General features: G+C 40.0%; 1 protein-coding gene across 3 annotated transcripts in view; it reads left to right on the top strand.

Moving 5' to 3' along the window:
• bsna (bassoon presynaptic cytomatrix protein a) overlaps positions 1–21,382 on the top strand; it is a gene marked incomplete at its 5' end in the record, with an annotated part of 109,948 nt that extends 88,566 nt beyond the window's left edge. Inside the window, 12 exon segments of one of the 3 annotated variants that reach the window (XM_024292372.2) lie at positions 475–645; positions 1,032–1,288; positions 3,474–4,404; positions 7,586–9,251; positions 10,890–11,384; positions 12,610–12,947; positions 16,003–16,096; positions 16,610–16,741; positions 16,862–16,917; positions 17,525–17,657; positions 18,685–18,779; positions 21,124–21,382. In XM_024292372.2, coding sequence (XP_024148140.1) covers positions 475–645; positions 1,032–1,288; positions 3,474–4,404; positions 7,586–9,251; positions 10,890–11,384; positions 12,610–12,947; positions 16,003–16,096; positions 16,610–16,741; positions 16,862–16,902 — 4,125 coding nt within the window. 3 annotated transcript variants of the gene reach the window in all.
• Between the last annotated feature and the right edge of the window lie 219 nt (positions 21,383–21,601).

The following is a 21,601-nucleotide window of genomic DNA, read 5'->3' as shown; positions in this document are numbered from 1 at the left end:
CTGCCCGTGAACGGTCATTTGGGCTGATTGCGAGTGTGCATGAGTGCGCGCGCAGCGGCTGTGGAGGGTTGCGCTGAGCAGGTGCAGGTGCAGGTGCAGAGCGTTCTGTCACACGTGGAGCACAATATGATCCGAGTATGAAAGAATTTGTGATCATTTCAGTATTATTTAAAATTGTTTATTTGCATTGAATCCTTTCTGTTAGTAGAAAACAGACAGTTTGATGTAAGAGCAAAAAGAAAACATACTTGGCCTTAAAATACCTTTAAGTCATTGTGTTGAGAAAAAAAAATTGGAAAGAACTCAAAATCATGACTTTAAAAATGAATAAAATCGAATCGTGACTGAATCGTTACATCCTTACTCTTTTATGTTTGATGACTTTTTACATTCTTCATTCTATCATTTCCTATCTTTATTACTTTCTATATTTCCTCTCCAAACACTTTTATTGTGTTCCATTTGTATCTTTAGGTTCTCCAGCACCAACAGCATGAACGGGAGAAACAACTTGTTCTGCAGCGGGAGCAGCTGGCTCAGCAGAAGGCCCAGCTAGATCAGATCCAGTCTTTGCAGCAGCAGCTCCAGCTTCAGCTGGAAGAGCAGAAGAGGCAGAAATCAGCTGCAACCGCTCAGAACATGCAGGTAATGCACTGACTTTTTCTCTGTTTTGATAGGGAATTTTGTATTTTATTATTTTGTGGGTCACCTTAATTTTTTCATGTTAGAAATGCTCAACCTTTACAAAGAAAACATTTTCTGAATCTAAATGTGAATCAGCATTAGAATAATTATTTTCCAATCACCTAAGTTTCCTGTAATTTGTTCTCTTTTTGAACAATTCTGCTAACTTAATCTCCAGCACAGGTTTCACTCTAAATAAGGTTACATAGACACTAATATTGATGTTACATCGTCTGTAACAATGGAAATTCACCCTACTTTAATTATTTGCCATATCTGCCTTTTTGTGGCTGTTTTAACATCTAAATATTTAGGCTTTCTTAAACCGAATTTCATTTCTTTGACAGCTGGATGCGAATGGAGAGCCGTTGCACCCCTACCTCGACTCTCAGATGAGCTCTCGCTCCCTCCCAAACTCCTCCTCTGAGATGTGCCTGAGAACGCAGGAGGAGCACATGGAGGCCAGGGCCAGCATTAGGAAGCACAGCTCCATGAGCAGGTTGAGCAGGGATGCTCTGGATGGAGATGGTGTGATGTTCTATGGCTCCCCCCGCAGGATTGTGGATAGTTGTGTGCAGACTGATGACGAAGATGGAGAGGAGAGGTATCACTCTTTCTGTTTGTGGGTGGGTGGGTGTGCATGTACACCATAAGATGTGTTATAAAAGTTTATTCTTGTGAGAAATCTTTGGGGCTCCAGGGCTTATGTTCTTTGATTTACTGTAAATTTTCAACCACTAACACGATAATTCCATTAGATTCAGTAAATATTTCAATCAATTTTGTCGGTAAGTAAAAGATTGCTAAATACAAACATTTATGTATTTATTTTTGGATTTTTCGCAAAAAATCAACAAGAAAATTAAGCTCACAAATGATCCCCAGTTAGACGAAAAACATTTGAGAAAAAAAATTAGCAATATGATTTTAAATAATGTATGATTTATGATCTATAAACTCAATTTTCTGGAGATTGATGTATTTTTTCACATGATTGTTCAAGTCACATTCCAAGTGTATTTTAATATCAATACTACAACAGATAAACAATTGAGTAAACTAGTATGCATGTAGCTTTGGAAATTTTCTAACAAAAATGACAATAGACCCTTTGTAGGGCCGAAAATGTGAATGGTACTTCCAGTTTACGGGTTTCAGAACGGCAAAGGTCACAGCTGAACGTTGTTTAACACAATTTTACATCAATAGTAAAAGATAAACTTACCGATTTCAATGGAAAAATATGCAATATTTATTTTATGAATGTCCTGCTAAACTGTACTTTCATTTCCTGTCTTAGATCCAAATTTGAAAAATCCTTCAATATTTGAGATTCTGTTGAAAATATCGACCTTTCATTTGAGTAGATATTATTCTAACGGGCTCTATTTTGCTTGATGTTTTTCGCACATATTTTAAGTGTGAGCCACACTTAATAGATGCACATCGCTGCATGTTGGCTGCACGTGTTTTAACTGCACTAAATTTAGTTGTTGTAATAAGAGGTATTTGTTGTTTTTATGGGGTATTTTAAGGGGTAATTATAAAAATAGGAATGCTTTAATAGGATTTTTTTTTTTACAAATTATTTTTATCTTTGACGTGTGAATGCTTAAGCATCACACTTTCAGGGATTTCATAATATATGATATTACTGCTTTTATTTTTTGTATTCATAAACTTTAAAGCTTTTTTGGGGCTAATTTGGAGTTTAGCTCATATTTAAGCAACACACTAAATATTTTTGCAAAACTAGCATGTATTAGGGATTTTTGGGCAATTTTACTACATTTTTTTCAGAAATGTAGGTCAACTTCTGTGCTCTTTCATAGTTCTTTAATGAAATTTCCATTTTTGGGGGGAAAATAGCAAATAGCTTTTGCATTTTCAGCAAATCCCTTTAGCAATTAAAGTAAAGTGCATCATTATTTTTATCAAAAAGCTTCAGAATCTTCATCGACTACTTTTACCAACAAAGCATTCTAGCATTATCACAGGTAATGCAACTTTTCTAGTTTACCTTTATCATCCCGCTGGGATCACACGTTCACAAGCAACAGCAAAGGGGAGCTAGGGCAGAAAATAACACAGGAACAGTTATTAGCTTTTAATTACTGTAAGACATGTTATTATCTGTTCTTGGTGATTCTTTGAACACGGAAATATAAGTAAGTTTAACTGGGCAGAAAAGATCTTCTGCAGCTCTACGTCTCATCACTATTGTGGAAAGCTAGCGTTAGCATTAGCATAAATTAGAAGAAGAAAATCCTAATTACCTTCAGAATCAAATGAGCAGCATTCAGTGAAGTACCTGTAACCTTCATCTAACTATTACTGGGTTATCAGAGAGAAAGAATCCACGACTCGTTTAATATCATCCATACGGTTTTGGGGAAGCAGCTGTGGAGCATTCTGCAGGAGGAATACTGACATTTAATCTAAGAGGGGAAAACAAAAACTAAATAAAATTAATAAATAACCAGAAAATATATAAATAATATAAAATAATATACATATATATGATATAAAAAATAAAAAATAAAATAAATATTGTACAAGTTTTGGTTACAATTGGTTAGGTTACCTTTCATTAGTTGTGTAAAAGTGCTTTAAACAACGTTCTAAACCATAGAGACAGTATATAACCAAAAGTCACTCTGCACAATCGCCGTTTTCTGTGATGTCACGTGAAAAGCGTCTTTTGTGTCACTGTCAAGCTCAAAATGCTACATCTGTCTGAAAGAAAAAATGAAATAAAACATCAGCAATGCTCTCTTCCCTCTTACTAGGTATATGATACGCCACCGTACCAGGAGGCGTGGCCGCAGCGTTGACTGCTCCGTGCAGACAGACGACGACGAGGACAAGGCTGAATCAGGGCATCCCGTCCGCCGAAGACGTTCCCGTTTCTCCCGCCATTCGGAGTCAAGTGCAGCTGGAAGCAGCTCGACCGCCACCTCAGCGGCTGAAACCAAAAGTGAAGTGCCTAAGATGGTTTCCTCCAGCATTGCAATCCAGACCATCAGGGAGATGTCCTGCCAGACGGAAGTGGAGCACTTAGGGAGAGTTTCCCCGTCAATCCACGTCACAATGCCAGACCCCAATAAAGTCGAGATCGTTCACTACATCTCCGGTCCGGAGCGAACGCAAAAAGGACAATCTCTTGCATGTCAGACGGACTCAGAAGCCCAGTCGCAGGGTGTTGTAGCTCCCCAGCTCAGTGTACCAACTACCATCAGTCCATATTCTTCCTCCACCAGTACTGGCACACAGCAGTCTGGTTCTTCTGACCTGCTGACCCAGCAGCGCCAACAGCAGCACATCTCAGCCAATGCAGCCAAGTTCGAGCGACGCCGGCCCGACCCTCTCGATATAAACTATCAGCCACACAACCACCTCCACAACGAATCAATCTCCAGCATCATCAGACAGCAGCAGACCGCTCCAAAGTCTCCACAGGTCCTGCACTCGCCTGTCTCACCAGTGTCCCCCCACCGCCTGTTGGAGGCCACTCTGTCGAGCGAGAGGCTGAACAAGGCCCACGTCACGCCGCAGCAGAAGTCCTACACAGCCGAGTCCCCACAGCGACACCCGTCCATGCCCCGACCCATGAAGTCCGCCCAGAGATCTATGTCGGACCCAAAGTCCCTTAGCCCCACCGCAGACGAGCACACCAAGGCCAGACTGTCCCTGTACCAACAACAAGCATTACAGAGTCAGGTAAAGAGGCTGACACCAGAGTACGACATGCAACATGGATTTAAAAGTATCACAAGAAAGAGTAGTGTGGAAATAATGACAATAAATGTGAACAAGCTAAACAAAAATCTAATTTATCACCAGCAAAAATGAATCACGGTTAGATTTGTTATAATATAAAATACCAGAAAGTAGTTTTTGGCAGAAAAATACATATAACATAAGCTTATCAGACAAGAATGTAGGACACAGTACAAAATATGTCGAGAAACTATTTACTGTATATCACTAAATAGAGTGAGTTTTTATCCTTTTGAATACATTTCATCAACTTTTGGGCCTAAAACTAAATCTCAAGTATTTGGTCATCCTGGCATTTATCCTTTTAAAAGGTTCTACTTAGTCATACAGGCCATATTTTTGGGGAGGTATCTGTTGTTAAGTAACAAGTTTTTCTCAATAAACACAAACTTGAATCTCACACACACACACAAGTTGAAATCATACACATGGAAAGCTGAATGTAAAGTTGCAGGAAAAAGGAGAACATGTGAGAGAAATGTGTACTATAATAATAAAAATATAATGAAGGAACTTGCCTGACAAAAATCTTAACTTGTGTGTAAAAATGCTCTTATGTGAAGAAAACACACACGAGATTTAAGTTGAGGTTGCAGGGGAAAAAACACCTCATAAGGCTGTGTTAAAAAAATCTTTATCTGTGGGTTCAATTTTCTTTTGGGGAAGAGTTTTGCACAAATATTTTGGGACTTTTTATGAACATCCAAGGCATATAGTTGTAATACAGTGGAGCTAGTATGGCGCTAACTCCAGCCAACATAAGTGAATAGTTACCAAAACAAGTGAGTAGTTAAAATGTTTACTCTCTTTAGTGATTTTAAAATGTTATCCCCAGGGCTCCCTTGAAAAAGAGGTTTTAAATCTCAATGGGATCCACCCCTGGTTAAATAAAGGTTAAGAAAGAAATTAGTACCAACAGATGGCCAATAGAATTCCCTTTCTTAGCTGACTAGTTTATTAACAGAACCGAAGTAGTATAATGAGTGTTAGCTGTTGTTACATGTACCCCCTTCTGATCTGCGTGTTGAATTTGACCATAGCTGGCCTATAAAAAGGATGAACTTATATTTGTGAAATTATATTTATCACTAAAACAATGAAGGGAAGTGTCAAAATAGTTTTTTGTTTGACTAATCTAGAAAAGTTTTTCCCCACTTCAATGATGTTAAAGGGGCCATACCGTGAAAAAACAACTTTTAGAGCTTCTAAGTGTATTATACTCTTCATTCCTCTCTGTAAAGAATCTCAAAGTGGTATTTCGATCCATTCACAAATTTCTGAGTAATTCTCTAAAAACCTGCGCTCTCAAATGCAGTCCCTCCAATAACCAGGAAAACGAGTGGGTCCTCACGATCTGACATAACATTGTGAGACCGCCCCCTTCAGGAAGAGTCTGCTCTGACACCACCGCCCCCAGTCTAACACCAACACTAAATTTCTCCACAAAGCTAGTGGTGATCACCAAAAAACTTTTAAGATGCAGAATACCGTATATCTTCCAATTGTGTCCTGTTTTTAATGAATTCCAGCTCAAACAGGTGTTTGTTGTGCAGACGTCAAGTGTATTTGTGTTGTGAAGCACTGTAGCAATGGCCGGGGAAACTAAGGGCAGATATACAGTATGGTATGTGCATCCATCTTGGAAAAAAAATTCAATGTTTATTTTCGTGGGAGAAATGCAGACACAAAGCCAGGGCTCTAGGATGATGTCATGAAATGGGCGGAACCCAGACGCAGCGGCAGGTGGAGCTTCAGGAATCGAGGCGTTTTACTTCTGGGTAGAAAAAACTCACGAAAAATAACTAATTCATTTCAGAAATAATTTGTTTTTAAGTGGTCCAAAGGTAATATATGATCATATAAATGGATATAACTCACTCTGACAGGCTTAAGAAAATCATGGTATGACTCCTTTAAATCACTGATGGAAGGAAACCAATCATTTAAAAACAAGTGTTCTATTAGTGGTAGACTTGTAATGTTATATAAGAAATTGTCACATTCACATAACCAAGCAAAATATTTGACATATTAGTGTTTTCATCAACAAAAATGAGACCCTTGACCTTTTACCTTGTTTTTTAGAAAAAGAAAAAAAAAAGAGAAAAAAAAGGGGGGAAAGACTTACACTTTAAAAGAAAGTATAGGAGAAAATGCTTTTGAAAAAATAAATAATTGGTTATTTTTTTGTTTATGAATAAAATGCTGGTTTAAATATACTGGTACATGAGATCATTTACATTCTGCAGTCATATAATCTCAAAATAATGTAAAAAATTGGTATACCATTTTTAAAATTATTTTTCTCAAAATAATCCAGTTTACTGTCTTAGTCTATCATATATATTTTGCAGAAATTTTAACCCCAGATTTTCCTTTTTGATGTAAATTTTTAAACCTTAAAGGCAATATGTTTTAATTATTTCTTTTAATTTTTTGTTTTCAGATTTTAGACTTTACTCTTACTAATATAAGACTGTAATGCTAAGTACACACATAATTAAAGAATACTGAGTTATTTTGGGCAAATTAGAAGACATAATCATATAAAAAATTGCACAAAATGTCTTCTTTCTTTTGTGTTTTTTGTATTTTCTAACATGAACTTCACTTCTGTTTTCTGTTGTCCTCTGTTTGTCTACATGTGTCTCCTTGTCTTCCCTGTATGTCCCTTGTTTTTTGTGTGTTTCTTCACTTCTTTGATCTCTTCTTTTTTTTGAGTTATCCTCCTTCCTCTTCCTCGACTTTTGATTTCACATTTTCTACTTTCTCTCATTCCCTTCCTCCTTTCTCTAACATTCTTTTGTTGTTACATTTTTGTCCGTTTCATCTCTCCTTGATCTCCGTTGCTCATCATCTGTCATTAATGTTTTACTGTCTTTTGTTGTTCTTTTTTTTGCTTTATTTCCATTTTTTTTTCAATTTGGATTTATTAAATCCTGTATCCAACATTGCCTAAACCTGTTTTTAACCATTTTTTTCTTTCTCCCTTTTCACAACATTGCTGTATCCTATCAATTGCTCCCACTCCAATTACTTTCCTCTCTCCAAACATTTTTTTTTATTCTTCACTCCACATAAATCCCTCCGTGCTTTCCTACCCTTTTCTCTCCCTCTTCAGTTGGCAGCCTTACAGCAGAGCTCACTGCTTCGAAAGGTCAAGCGAACCCTGCCCAGCCCTCCTCCAGACGAGACCGCTCAATCAGCTCACATGCCCATGATGACACCTGTCCTCCAACAGGCCTACCTGCCCTCCATGCCCAGCCTGAAGCCCAGCTCAAGGTCTGGTTTAGCCGCCAAAGCCAGCCTCCTGAAAGATCTAACGCACGAGCTGAAGGCTGTCGAGCAAGAGTCCACCAAGCTACGAAAGCAGCAAGCTGAACTGGAGGAGGAAGAGAAAGAGATTGATGCTAAGTTGAGATACCTTGAACTTGGAATCCACCAAAGGAAAGAGACACTGGTTAAGGAGAGGGAAAGAAGAGATATCGCCTACCTGAGATGTATGGGGGACACTCGGGATTACATGTCTGATAGCGAGTTGAACAACTTGCGTTTAGCAGCTGCAGCTGCTTCACATGAGACCAATGGACTAGTAACGACCAGACCAAGTACTGCTCCTCTAAGCCAGTTTTCCAGTGACCTCAACATGGGAGCCCAGTACCCACCAACCTCATCCTTCCTCTCTAGTCAATATCCCCAGAGTCAACCGGCAGCTCCATCCCAACAATCAAGTGCTCCATATCAATCATCCACATTCAATCAGCCTCCCTACCCAACAGTATCCCAGTCACAGGCATTGCCACAACCCACACCTCTTCAAAGCCATGCCCCACCTCCCGGACCTCCTTACCAGTCCCAAACCTCATATCCATCCCACACCTATCCTCAAACCCAGCCCCCATATCCCCAGACAGACATGGGGATACCAGCAGCACCTCAGCCTCAACCAGGACCCACAGGTTTTGGACCTGCACCCCCGGGTCAGCCCCCATACCCCACCCACAGCTCACCGTATCCCAGTGCTGTGTCCTCCTACCCCAGCCAGACAGCTCCATATCCTGGGCAACCGCAAGCTGATATCCTGACAGTTCATCCAGGAAGGCCGCGGCAGACTTCACTGGCTGATCTTGAGCACAAAATGCCAACCAACTATGAGACAATTAGCAACCCTACAGTTGTGGTGACAACGACCGCCCAAGATGCTACCTTCTCAAGTGCACCTCCGTCCTATGGTCAATACACAGGAACAACAACCATGGCGAGCTCCTATGGGCCGTATGGCTCTGCACCGGTCTCTAGCAGCTATGGTGGATACTCTACTATGCCACCAAGTACCTACGGTCCATATACTTCAGCATCAGTTAGTACGTACGGCCTATATACTACTACCAATGCTAATACTTATGGCTACACCACCACTACTGCCAGCTCCTATGGACAGTACCCATCCACAGTTTCCAGTGCCTATGGACACCCAGTCGACAGCCCTTCCACCTACAGCACAGCAAACGGAATGTACGGGGCTCCGGGCTTAGAGCAAAACATTCCAAGAAACTACATGATGATCGACGACGTAAGTGAGCTGACGGCAAAGGATGGGCTGGGCACAACAACAGCGGACATGATGCATCATGGCAGCGGCAGTGGGCGTTACCCGGGCGACATCCACGGCCACGGCAGCACCACGGGCAGCACGGCGCGTGGGGGAACTGGCAGCTCTCCTTACGGCAGGGCACCTGAGGAGGAAACAGCGATGCAGGATGAGCTGTACGACCACCATGGCAGGGGTAAGAGCAGCTACAGGCACGGACCCCTAGGGGGCAGCAGCAGCAGCGTGAGCACTAGCATGGGTGGGGGATTCCCCTATTACTATGACTACGACGGCAAACATGGCAGCATCCGCTCTGGGGTACAGAAAAACGTGTTCTCCAGAAGCCTTCTGGCTCCTGCCGTCATGTCCTCGAAGCGCAGCAAGCACCGAAAGCTGGGGAGTATGGAGCAGAAAATCTCAAAGTTTTCCCCCATCGAAGAGGCACGGGACGTGGAAACAGATCTGGCTTCCTACTCCTCAACAACAAACGGTGGGGCATACCCGTCCTCCAACGTTCGAGGGCGTCAGCTGATGGAGGATTATGGCTTTAAGAGGAGTGCTTACGAGGGCAGCAGTGGCACCGCCCATGGTAGTCGCTACTATGGTATGGTGGTGGACGACGATGATCGGATTTACTACACCTCCACTGGCCGCTCTCGTTCCCATGGCTACGGCATGGACAAAATCTCAGCCAAAGACTACCATGGGTATCGCAGCCGATCCTACGAGAGAGACGACCGCTCCTACAGCGCTGGCCACAGGGGGCGCCGCCCAACCAGACAGTACTCTGAGGAGGAGAGTCCACTGAGCCCCTTGGGGAGGCTCGTGAGTTCTGGGCGATCTTCAAGCTTAGGGCCCGACCCGTATGACAGTCGCAGCAGTAGATATCATTACTATTATGGACAATATGGTTCTAGTCACTCGCTGCCAGATGTTCAAGACCACATACGAGACCTGCCGCGGACCCACGTCTACAAATCGGATGATACGTACATGATAGATGATTATTATTGCGCTGTGTCAGACAGTGAAGGTAAATGTGGGAGCTGAACTCCCACACTGTCTCACTATCTATTATTGCTCCCACCGTTTATCTAAACATCCCCCACCCACCCAGAAGTTAGGCTTATCAAAATGAAAGAAGCAGCCGTAGAGACACAGAGATAGATGTTGCATGCCGATGTTTTCGTCTTCCCAAGACTGCTGTCTGTCTGCCTGTCCGTCCATTCGCCAGTCCGTCCAGTTGTCTGTCCAAAACTCGCATGGTTTCCTCCGCGTGGACGTAGTACTGTTCACTACTGTCTGAATCCAGTTGCACAAAACAAACGCACTATTTTTTGTTTTTTTGTCTTTTACAGGGTTTTACTGTTGTGGCATTGATGCTATGTTTATGTGGTTTAAGAAATCTGTGTCTACACTGCAAAACTGTCCTTTACTTTGACCTAATCTGTTGTACGGAAATAAATCAAGAAATGGAGTTAAAAATGTGCACATTAGGTTGTCAAGGCAGTTGTTTTTGCTGCATACGTTTGCTGCAGCTTTCTGGTTTGTTAATTGGTTGGACGGATCCAAAACAAAGCTTGCAGCAGACAGTTTTGCAGTGTCCTACCATGTTTTTCTATCTCTATTGTTGTGTATCATGTACACCTGTAACGTAAGCACTGCATGGATGTAAAACTATTTTTTTTTTGCCTTTCTGTCTTTCTCTTTCCCACCCACCATTTTCTTTTGCATGCAATTGGTCTTCCTCCCGCCCTCTTCCGTCTTTCAGCCTGCATGCCGCTGTCTCCACACGACATGGAGATTGACTGTGATCTGCTCTCGGTTTCCAAAGCCTACCATCTGGGCCAGGAAGAAACAGACTGGTTTGAGAAGCCACGCTCCAGTTCTCGACACTACAGCAGCCACTCATCTGGGAGGAGTCGGCATAGTGTCAAACACACCTATCATGATTATGACGAGCCTCCTGAGGAGGACTTGTGGCCTCAGGATGAGTATGGCCACGGAGGGCGACACTCATCTTCCCGTGACCACAGGCATCACGGCAGTTCTAGCCGCCACTCGTCATCACGCCACTCCGATGAATTAAGATCCACAAGGTCTTCTAAAGGGCATCCGAAAGACCCTTTGATGCGTCACGACCCCTCGGGACGGTCGTCTTCGGCAGGAAGGCGTGGTGAGTCGAGGTCTGGGGGGTATCACTCGTCTGACTACTCCCGGGATCCATCTGGACACCATCACGGCCAAAGGTCCTCCAGGCAGGGAGACCCGCACAGGTCCTCGCGCAGCAAATCCCAAGGTCCAATGGACATGCAGGGCCAACCACCAGGTATGCGCCGTGGGGCTTTGTATTTACACTCACAAACTCAGTATAGTGGTTTGGAGATATCTAAAAAAGAACAAAACATGCTCAAAAAAAAAAAAAAATAATGACAGGTTTGGGACTTATCAAAACCCTAAAATTATGTAGTCTTTAAAGCTGTCAGCTCTCCTGACACCTGATTAATATGCAAAAAAAAAAAAAAAAAAAAAAGGTCAGACTTACAGACGATTTAAACACCATGAGCATTTTAACATGCTCTTGTAGCATTTTTCTCATGATGGAGGACAAATAAACATTGGGGTCGCAAATCAATTAAAAAAATTAGCAAATAATCGCAAACCTGAAAAAAAAAATAATGGCTTTTTTTTTTTTTTTTTAAGTTTCAGCACTTATTATCTGCAAATAATCACAATATAAAATAACACGCAACATTAGTAGACTTAGAGTCTCAGTTTTTGACATCATGTTTTGTTTTACAAGATATCAAAAAGTCCTATTTTAATGCGTCAAGCCTGTTTGTGATTTTTATACAACGGCATTACTGGAATAAATATAAAGGGAAAAAGCAAATTTTTCTTTCAACATTTTTTTCAATTCTTAGAAAAAATATTTTTGATTAATTTTAGTCTTTGCATGCATTTTTAGATAGAACGAAAATCTATTTAATGTAGTTTTAATTGACACAGAAGGAAAATAAATTAGTGGAATTAGTCCTTCATCACAAAAATGTGGGTTATTATTAAATATTGATTAAAAGTATGTCGGTTTACTAACTTTGTCAGCAGGGTTTAGGCTCTAATTGAATGGATGATGCTCTCCAAAGCTCCATAAAGATGTGTTTGAGTTTCTTTGGATTAAAAAAAATATCTATGACCACAACAAAATGTTTATAAAAGAAGTTTAATATTGGAAGTTTTATAATTACATTACCAAGCAAACTTTCTACTACTTGGTCAACGAATAGTTTTTTTTGCGTTTACCTCACAGTAATATTTTTATTTTTTTTATTTTATAACGATCTTCCAACTTAATTAAGAATGAAAAAAGATCACAACCTGTATTTTTTCATTGTAAAATAAATCAAACCAGAGAGAACAAATCTGCAAATATTTTTGTTATTTTTAACCATCTCCAAAAAACTGACTTTTGCACAGACTCCTCTGGTGTTTTGCGAGATGGTTCTATTTTTATGTGTGCAACCTTTTTATTTACCCTCTTCTTCTCCATGCAGGCTCCTCCAGGTCTGGTAGCAGCTCTGTGCGGGGTCAAGGGTTGGCCGGTGGGCCTGCAGGATCAGGGAGACAAGGCGGGCCCGGTCCTCAGACAGATGGAACTCAAGGACAGAGGACGCCGCTCCAGCAGCAAGCCCAAACATCCGCCAACAGGCCGGGGCAGCCTGGTACCACCACAACCCCTGGGCCCCAGCAGCAGACCCCAGCCCAAGGAGGACAAGGCATGGGGATGGGAGTGGGCCAGGGTCAGGCCAAGCCAGGACAGATGGGACCAGCAGGGGGGCCGATGGGCCAGGCCAGGCAGACAGGTCCAGCAGGAACCACACCGACACCCATGGTGAGCGCAGAGAATCAGGACTGAAGATACAAAATAAGAGAGAGATTCCACTGTTTAATTTGGTAAATTGGTTAACACAATTTACAATCTTCTTCCTAAAAAATTAAAAACGCTAACAGATTTCCCTCTCTTCTCATCCAGCATTCACTCAATGATTTCAATTAAATCTGATTGTCAGGAAGTCTGCAGTGAACTGATTTATGTGTTGTGCAGAAACTGTTTTTGGGAAGAAAACATTGATTTATTCATATGATAGTTATTTATTCTACAAACCCATTAATTTACGGTCTCATGTTAGATTTGCTCTGTGATAAAAAATAGATCAAGGAAATGTAATTAATGGAAATCTGTTCGCTGGAGCTTGAAGCACAATTATATAAAAATACTGCAAACTCAGATTCATTTCCCTTTTTGATAAAAAAAGAGTTATAGAAATGAAATAATCTCTCCCTTAAGACAGCTTGATCAAATGTAGTCAAAACTCTCCCTGATGCTCACTTCTCTTCTTAGAAAAGTGCTACAGTGGAAAAAGGTTTGCATCTCTTCTAAAGCTGTTCTTACTGTTGCCGCCACAGCACTTGACCTGTCAGACAGTAAGAGCAGAGTAACACGGAGATGGAGGCAGTTCACATCGATACAGAAAATGTCAATACTCCCTAATCGATCCGTCTGAGCAAAGCAGAAGCTCAGAATCCAACAGTTTGGACGATGTGTTTACCTCGGTTCAGGTAGAGTCTTAAACCTAAAGGTCCCTAATTTGAATTCCAGATTTTCTTTTCTGTGTGAAGTTTGGATGTTCTCCCCATACATGTGTTGGATTTCTTACAAACTGCCATAGAACCAACCAGCAGTCATAGATGGAATGAACCACAGTAGACAAAGAAAAAAAAAACAGTAAAAGGTCTTAGGAAAAGCTGGTTCTGCTGAAAAACTAACATTATTGTCTTGGCTTTCATTTTTACACTTCATCAGTCATCTGCTCATCTGCTGCTGATTACCTGGATCAGGTGTGTTTAGCCAATAAGGAGCTTCAATGGCAGGTTGGAAAACCCCAGCCTAGATTTGGACCCCCTACCATATTAGCACGAGGGAATACAGATAAAAACTGAAAAACAGGAAATGTTCACATCTCACAGGCAGTGAACATTTATTTTTCCAAGTTCAGTCTAATTTAAAGCTTATTTGTTTTGTTTGTTTTGTGTATCAGAGGTTTTGTTTGAATTGAGAATGTTTGTATATTTACTTTTTTTATTTTGACCAAATTTTAAGGTGGCCCTGAAGTGAATCACCAAAAAACTAAATGTTAGAACATTTTCAAGATCACAAGTTTTTTAAAAAAAGCTAAAACACAATAAAAACATTACATTACAAGAAATCCAGAAACCACAATGTAATTCTCACAATAAATAAAATAAAATATATATTTTTTAGAGAAATTGTATTTTTAAATCCTTAGTTTGAAAATGAATTAATAAAAAACAGCTACATGTTCTTTTAGATCAAATAGAAAGCAACAAATTGCAAGATGTTTTAAAAAATAATTACTGGGTAAAGCATATATCTGCCTCTAACCCACATTATAAACAGACATAATGAAGAATTAGCCGTACACACCACAGGCCCAAACACACATGGAGTGATGGGCAGGTGCATCTTCTCAGGAGCAGCTGGGTGTGTTGCTCAAGGGCACTTGAACCATAAACAGAGAAGTCTGTCATTTGCTGTAAATCTTTCCTTTTTTCCTTTGGGTTATATTACAACCGGTTTATCATCAGTTACTGCTCCAAAAAGTAACATGTTCCCTTTTTATGCACTTTGAGGGTAAAGGTGGAAAACAGAAAATCACGATGAGAAAAACTAATTGTGTGAATGCTTCAAAGCATACTAATGATTCTCTTCTCCTTTCTGTAAGCTGTTCAGCATGTAAAAACTCAATCCTTTCAGCGATTTCAGCAATCTTGGTATCAAAGTGTTCACCTTGTTCAGGACATTACTGCTTGTACTTTTGGTTTTCATAAACTTTATAGTTTTTGAAATATTGAGCAAAATCTGCTTCCTAGGAAATGAATGAGAAAGTCTTCAAATTTATTTTTTTAAGTAGATTAGCAACAAGTCTTTAAATATATTCATGGGCCATGTTTGAATATTTCATAGCAATTTTAAGAAAACTGCCAATATTAGCATTATGCTAGCTCTGGCATCTACTGAGGTTTTTATGCTATTTTTGAATTTAGCTAATATTCTAGCAACATGCTAACGTTTTTGGCTAATTTGTTATCTACTGGGGTTTTTAGGCTAGAGATTAGTTTCTATTTTAGCAATAGGCTAATGTTTTGACTAATTTAGATCACTGAGGAATTTTAGGCTATTTTGTTTTTTTGGGCTAATTTGGAGTTTAGCTGATATACCGTAAGCAACACTATATATTACTGCAAAATTGGCATGTATTAGGGATTTTACAACAAATATTTTAGAAATTTTGGAAAACGTCAGCACTCTTTTTTAATAGTTATTTAACAAAATTTCAAGTCTTTTATCAAAATTAACATTTTGCACTTTTAGCAAATCCCTTCAGAAATTGAGAGTAAATTGTGTCACCAAAAAGCTTCAGTATCTTCAGCGACTACTTTCAGCAAAAAGCATTCACACTAGCATTATCGCATAGAATGCAACTTTTCTGGTTGTTTATTTTCTTTCTGTAAAAATGTCAGTTTTTCAATCTTAGCCTGAACACATGGAGATTTCCAAAGCTAGAAGGTCCTTTCTGGTTCAGCAGGAATCCTCGTCTGACAGCTAACAGAGCTGAAACCCATCATTCACTTAGTCGACAGTCAGTAAACTGTCACAACACAAGCAGCCTTCTGTGCCATTTTCAATCTCTCTGTCCCTCGTCTGTGATGCTTTCTGTTCCCCATCCTACCGTCTCCTTCAGCTTTGGTTTGACTAAACACATCAGTCCTTTTGAGATTACACAACACTCATCACTCTCTGTTTTAGCATCCGACTGTTTTACTATAAAAAAAAGGAGCTAAACGACGGGTGTTTCTCTCTGCAGACGAAGATCGAGACACCTCCAGCAACAGCTATCGGAGCCAAAGCTGCACCCATCATGGCCTCAAAGACCGCCGGACCCCCACTCACTGGAATAGGTTTTGTACTCTCACTGTACATAAATCAACTCCTGCTATTTAACAACAAAATCAAATTCACGCAACAGCTTTGTGCTTTTTTCATTTAATCTGAGATCATCTACAGATAATCTCACAGTAAGCACAAAGGGGTTGCATCATGGTCAGGGATTAGCCCGACCGACCATGATAATTAGTCGGTTTGGGAATTTGATTTTAAGAGTTTATGTTAATTTTTGATGATTTGTTGACTTTTTCCCCGAGCAGGTAAATTCTTTAAAAAAAATTAAAAACAGCATAATCTCAGTAAAATACTTGTTTAGGGGATGAAAATAACCGAAAATGACCGAATCATTCTAAAAGCAATAAGATGCAGAGCAGTGTGTCAGCGGAACAAATTAGAGATAGTGACTCAGCATTTCTACTGCTTTCTCAAAAAAAAAATCTGTTCTTTATATATCAGCATAGTTCACCCTTTTCTTTCAACTCCACTGACTCCTCCTCTCTTTCCTCCTCTCTCCCCTCTTCATCCAGGCTCCAAGGCGGCTCCTAGACCCGGAGGGATTGGCAGCGCGGCGGCCGGCCAGCCAGGCATGGAGGGAGAAGGCATGTTTTCAAAGATCCTCCCTGGAGGAGCAGCAGAGCAGGCCGGCAAACTGGGAGAAGGTGCAGAAACACACAAAGAGCATCCAGAACATAGATTGCTTTTCACATCAGATATTATTTTAGTGCTTAATAAATGACATATACTAAAAATGTGTTGATATTGTTTGTTTTTTCCTACAGCCATTTCCGGTTTTGGCAAGAAGTTTACCTCTTTCTTCTGAGGTAACAACAATAAGGTGAGTCTGTTTTACTCTTCTTTCAAAATAAAGTCTAATAACAAAAATCAGCTTGCAGTGTCACACTCTTTGCATTCAAGTGGAGGTTAGAAAAGCTAAAAGCTATTTTGCTGCTTGCCCAACTGTGAAATAATCAGAGTTTCTGGTCAATGACTCATGAACAAAGAGCTCTAAATACATTTTACAGTTTTTGGGAAACATTTAGTTTCAAAATAAATGCTGAGGTGCTTCAGAGTCTGCTGCACAGCTGAGGGATAAACACATCTGGCTTATTAGCACTTGAAGTGCAGTCTAAATGGATTTATCCATAAAAGGCCGTTTATGATGCGGATGTCTTTATTGTTTAGAGTTTCCTTCATTTTTCTGGATTTTATTTTCAGTTCTTAACAGTTCACTTGCATTATTTGCACAAAACCCTTTAGGTTCAATTAAATATGCACCAAGAGGAACATTTGAGTGCTAAGAAACTGTTTAATGCTGAAGTTCATGTCAAAGCAATGCAGAAAAAGCTTTTTATTGTGTCATTTATCAATTTATTCTCGACACTGTGGTTTTTATTTGCTTTTTTTTCTGACACAAAACTAAAAATATATTTATGTTTTGGTAGGACTAATAAATGTAAAAATAAAACAAGTGACGAGGCCTCGTACCAGAAAAACCTGTGAAGTTCCCTCTGCTTATTCTTTACGGAGAGAGAAAGAAAAAGAGACAGGAAAGTGGGAGCAGAACTGAGTCAACTGGTGAGTACTCTACTTTTTTGACTGAGAAAAGTGACATTTAAAAGACATTTTTAGGAAAATAATTAACTTCAGAACACATGAAGACAAAAGAAAAGTTTACTATAAAATTTTACCAACATGGAAATAAGAAAAATCTTATTTTTTGGAATATCTTGCTTTAAAATATTATTTTACAAACATCTGACATAAGAAAATCCTTTTTTTTATTCCCAAATATTTGGATTAATACTGTTCATGTGTGCATCTCCTCGAGTAACTTCTTCAGTTCTACTAAAGCTACATTTATTGTACTTCTTGCATTCTTACCATCCTTTTGCATTTTGCAATTTTTTAATTCCAATAATCTGAATGCTGCAAAGTGTTGAGTATCTCTGTGAAACACTTTCCATAGCCTCCATGTATGAAAGGTCCTTTAAAAATTCAGATTGCTTTGCCTCATCAGATGAGCAGCAAAACGTTTTCTAGACGAAGCTTCAAAGCCTTTGAAGAACAAAACTGCACTGCGGCAGGGAAGCTCAGGAGAGACGATCCATGCACCGAAATACCCCAACGTTTCTATAAACACAGTGATTAATAATAAACAACCAGATTTTGTCTGTTATTCTTTTCTCTGCGTGTATTTGCAATAATGTGTCACTCTTTCAGAGAACTGAAAGCCACAAAAACATTTTTATACGTTTAAAAATGTCTTAATTTATTAAAAATATACATTTGAGTGTGTGTAAATAAATCAGTGGAAGATGGTTGAGGTGTGTGGTTGTTAGTCATCAAAAGGCAGTGTCCTTTTTCCAGCATCAGTTCAAAAGTGTGTTCTACAATCTACACTGTCAAATATTAATAGCTGCTAACAAACAAAAATGTATTTGTCTGTGCAATTCTTCGTACTTTTAACGTATAGTTTTATCTTTAATCCATCTAAAGTTACCGATTCAGGGCTTTTTTTTTATTTTGGTCTAAAAGTAACGTTATTTAAATAGAAAATGAAAGAAAATAATCTTACCTGAAATATAATTGCTTCATTTTGCAGCCAACGAGGACTGGGATCCTCCAGAAACCTCCTGTCTTGAACCTGAGCACAGCACACTGCCAGAGAGAACCTGCAGCTCTCTGACAGGCCAGACAGTAAGTTACTTTAAATGTGCAACACAGATTTTAAAAAGACCATTTCAGACACACACATAAAAAGCAAGTAAAATATCAGTTTTCCTGACACGTGCAACAGATTTTGACATTCTGCCTCCAGTTTTTACTTTTAAAACATTTCCCGACGTTGATTTATGACTGCACTGTGTTCTGATGTTGAAAATATGGATGGTTTATTAAAAAAATACATTTAAACATATTTTTTGTTTGACCGCAATGCATTGTGGTCTATATTTGCTAATCTAGTGAGCATCGATGCACACTAGTTTTTGGGAAGGACTTCTGGGAAACTTCCGGTGCACTCGATTTTGGAATTAGTAGATTCGGACAGCACTAGAAAATGGTGAGTGGGGAGGAATTCGGACATAGCTAAAGTTTATCGGCTCATTTCATGTCTCAGGTCTTTCCAAAAATATGCTAAGAAACGCATATTTTGAATGCTTAGACCACGTGAGCCGAACGGCAGCCTGTGAGGGACATTGGTCGTACAGTGTTTCTTATAAGATGTAATTTTCTGCTGCTGTGCAGCCAGATACCTTTTAGGACCTCATTTGAGCACAGACAAATGGAAGTGTGTGCCTCTTTCACACACTGCACCCACATTACTTCTGTTGTAAACACTTTTCCTCTTCTGGTCTTGTCACTTGTACTTTCTCTTCCTTCTTCTATTAAGAGCTTCTTTTGCTTTCTTCTTTTCTTGTCTAGCCGTTTCTGCACAAAAATTCCTCATCCTGGTAATGGAAGGATATTATTAGAGACAACGTGTTTGTTTGGATGTTGTGACTAAAGATGTGATCTTGGGAGCATGTGTGAATGTAGCCTGCTCTACTCTGGAGGATTTTCTTCAAGCAAATGTGTTCTTCATGGTGCTTTCATTCAGTGCACAGACTCATAACAGGCCTGATGTGGTTAAGATCATTACAGAAAACTACAGGAGTAGACCTAATCTCTGCCTCCACCTACTCCTGCACGTCTGTGAATCATTCTCCCTGATTGAGTTTGTGCACCTTTGGGAGCCTGTGTTTTTACTGGAACAGATTAAGTCTGGTGCTGTGCGGCTTGTTTGGAGTTGTTAATCTGGGTCAGGCACAGTGGGAAAAAGAAAAGGAAGGCATTCAGTAAAAATCCAGTCGCAGATTTGTGGGAGTTCTGGTTCTAGGAAACAGCCAAAGCCAACAAAAAAATTGATTAACTATCGTTGTTCACAGTATATACTATACTGGCTTAAGCTTTAGGCAACTGTGAAACAAATGCTGGATAAATACTGAGAAATATAAACAATGATTCTGTTTTTTGCAAATTGCAAAGTGAGCAAATGAAAATTTGGTCAAATCTTAGAGGTGTTCTTGCACAAAATCAGGGATTTCATAGGATTATAGTAAATTATTTGCTTGGGTTCGTAATCATCAGTATCACATGTAACCATTGACTATATATGAGAACTGGACTGAGTGAGTGTGATGTCACCTAAATGAAGTCGATTCAGTCACCATTTTCTTGCGAAACGGATGCCGCCATTTGGAGCCAGATGAGCAGCGTTTGAGTCATCATTTCTGTGGCAACCACTCTCACCAATCAGGAGTGATCTTGTTGGAAGTCCACACCCCTTCCACTGAAACCAGGCTCAGGAGAATCTGACAATCAAACCTTTTGAACGTTCAACATGAAACCACATGGAGTTCCCCCGCTCATTCACGTTTCTTTATTCGCAGATTTTTTTTTATAAATGCATGACCGTTTCTTTACAAATCTCAAGACGCTTGCATGAAATGTTTGCGTTTGAGGGACGTGTTGCGGTGCTGAGTTGTATCTCCACACAGTAGAGCCCCCTCCGGAGCACGGAAGGTGGATGGGCGTTCCCCGAGAGGAGCGTCTATCCAAGCCCCCTCTAGAGTTCAGAGGGGGCGTGGCATTTCTCTATGCCCCTGCATTATATTGTAGAACCTGATATATTGTACAACAAGAAGGTTATATTGTTAGAACAATAAACTTTTTAGGTTATTTCCACTGGATGGGAGCTAGGAGGTTCTGTAGTTTATTATGCTTGATTTTATTTTTGTTTTTTAATTTCTCTTACATTTTTTTTCTTTGTTTCACATTTGAAAACGTCATTTTTTGGAATAAATCATAGTGCAAGATTGCTTACATTGATAATCTTTTACAATTGATTTTTTTTGCATTTGGTTTTGCTGTAGAAATCATAAACTATACCAGCCTGTTTGGTTGATATTTATTATTCAAGAAAAACTACGTCTTGGAGGGCTAAGAACACATTTAATGTGGAGTTGTTCAGTATTTTATGTCCTTTTTTCTGTCTTTGTAGATCAGTAAGTTAAAGCCAACATCCATCTTCAGGTGAGCTCTTTTTCTTGTGCCACCCTCATCCCAGGAACCAAAACCTGCATCAGCTACCAACGTCCACACCTGTTCGCTATATGAAAGATCAGCTCGGAGCAGCAAACCATGGAAAACTGTCAAAGTTAGCCAGCGGTGAGAGCCACACATACACAGCTGAACACCGGACGAAGCGCCGAATCCTGCATCACACCTCTGACCAAACTACACTCAAGAAGGTCCTTTCTACTCTCGAATGTTGGCAACTCCATTGTGCTGCTTCTTTTTCCTGATTTGCTGCACAGGAAGTTACAGCTTTAGCAAAAGTACGGTGGCCTGCAGGAACCCCTGGTGTCACAGTCGTGCTCAGAACAAGAATGTGGGCAGCAGTTCGTCCCTCTCCTCTTTTCTATCTCTTCTCTTAGTAAAGTCAGAGTGTGGAAAATGTTGAAACACACTGGTTTTTC

This window comes from Oryzias melastigma, linkage group LG7 (assembly GCF_002922805.2).
Source record: "Oryzias melastigma strain HK-1 linkage group LG7, ASM292280v2, whole genome shotgun sequence".
NCBI classification, from domain to species: Eukaryota; Metazoa; Chordata; class Actinopteri; order Beloniformes; family Adrianichthyidae; genus Oryzias; species Oryzias melastigma.
The sequence above is the reverse complement of the archived record's forward strand: the minus strand, read 5'-3'. Positions and strand labels throughout refer to the sequence as shown.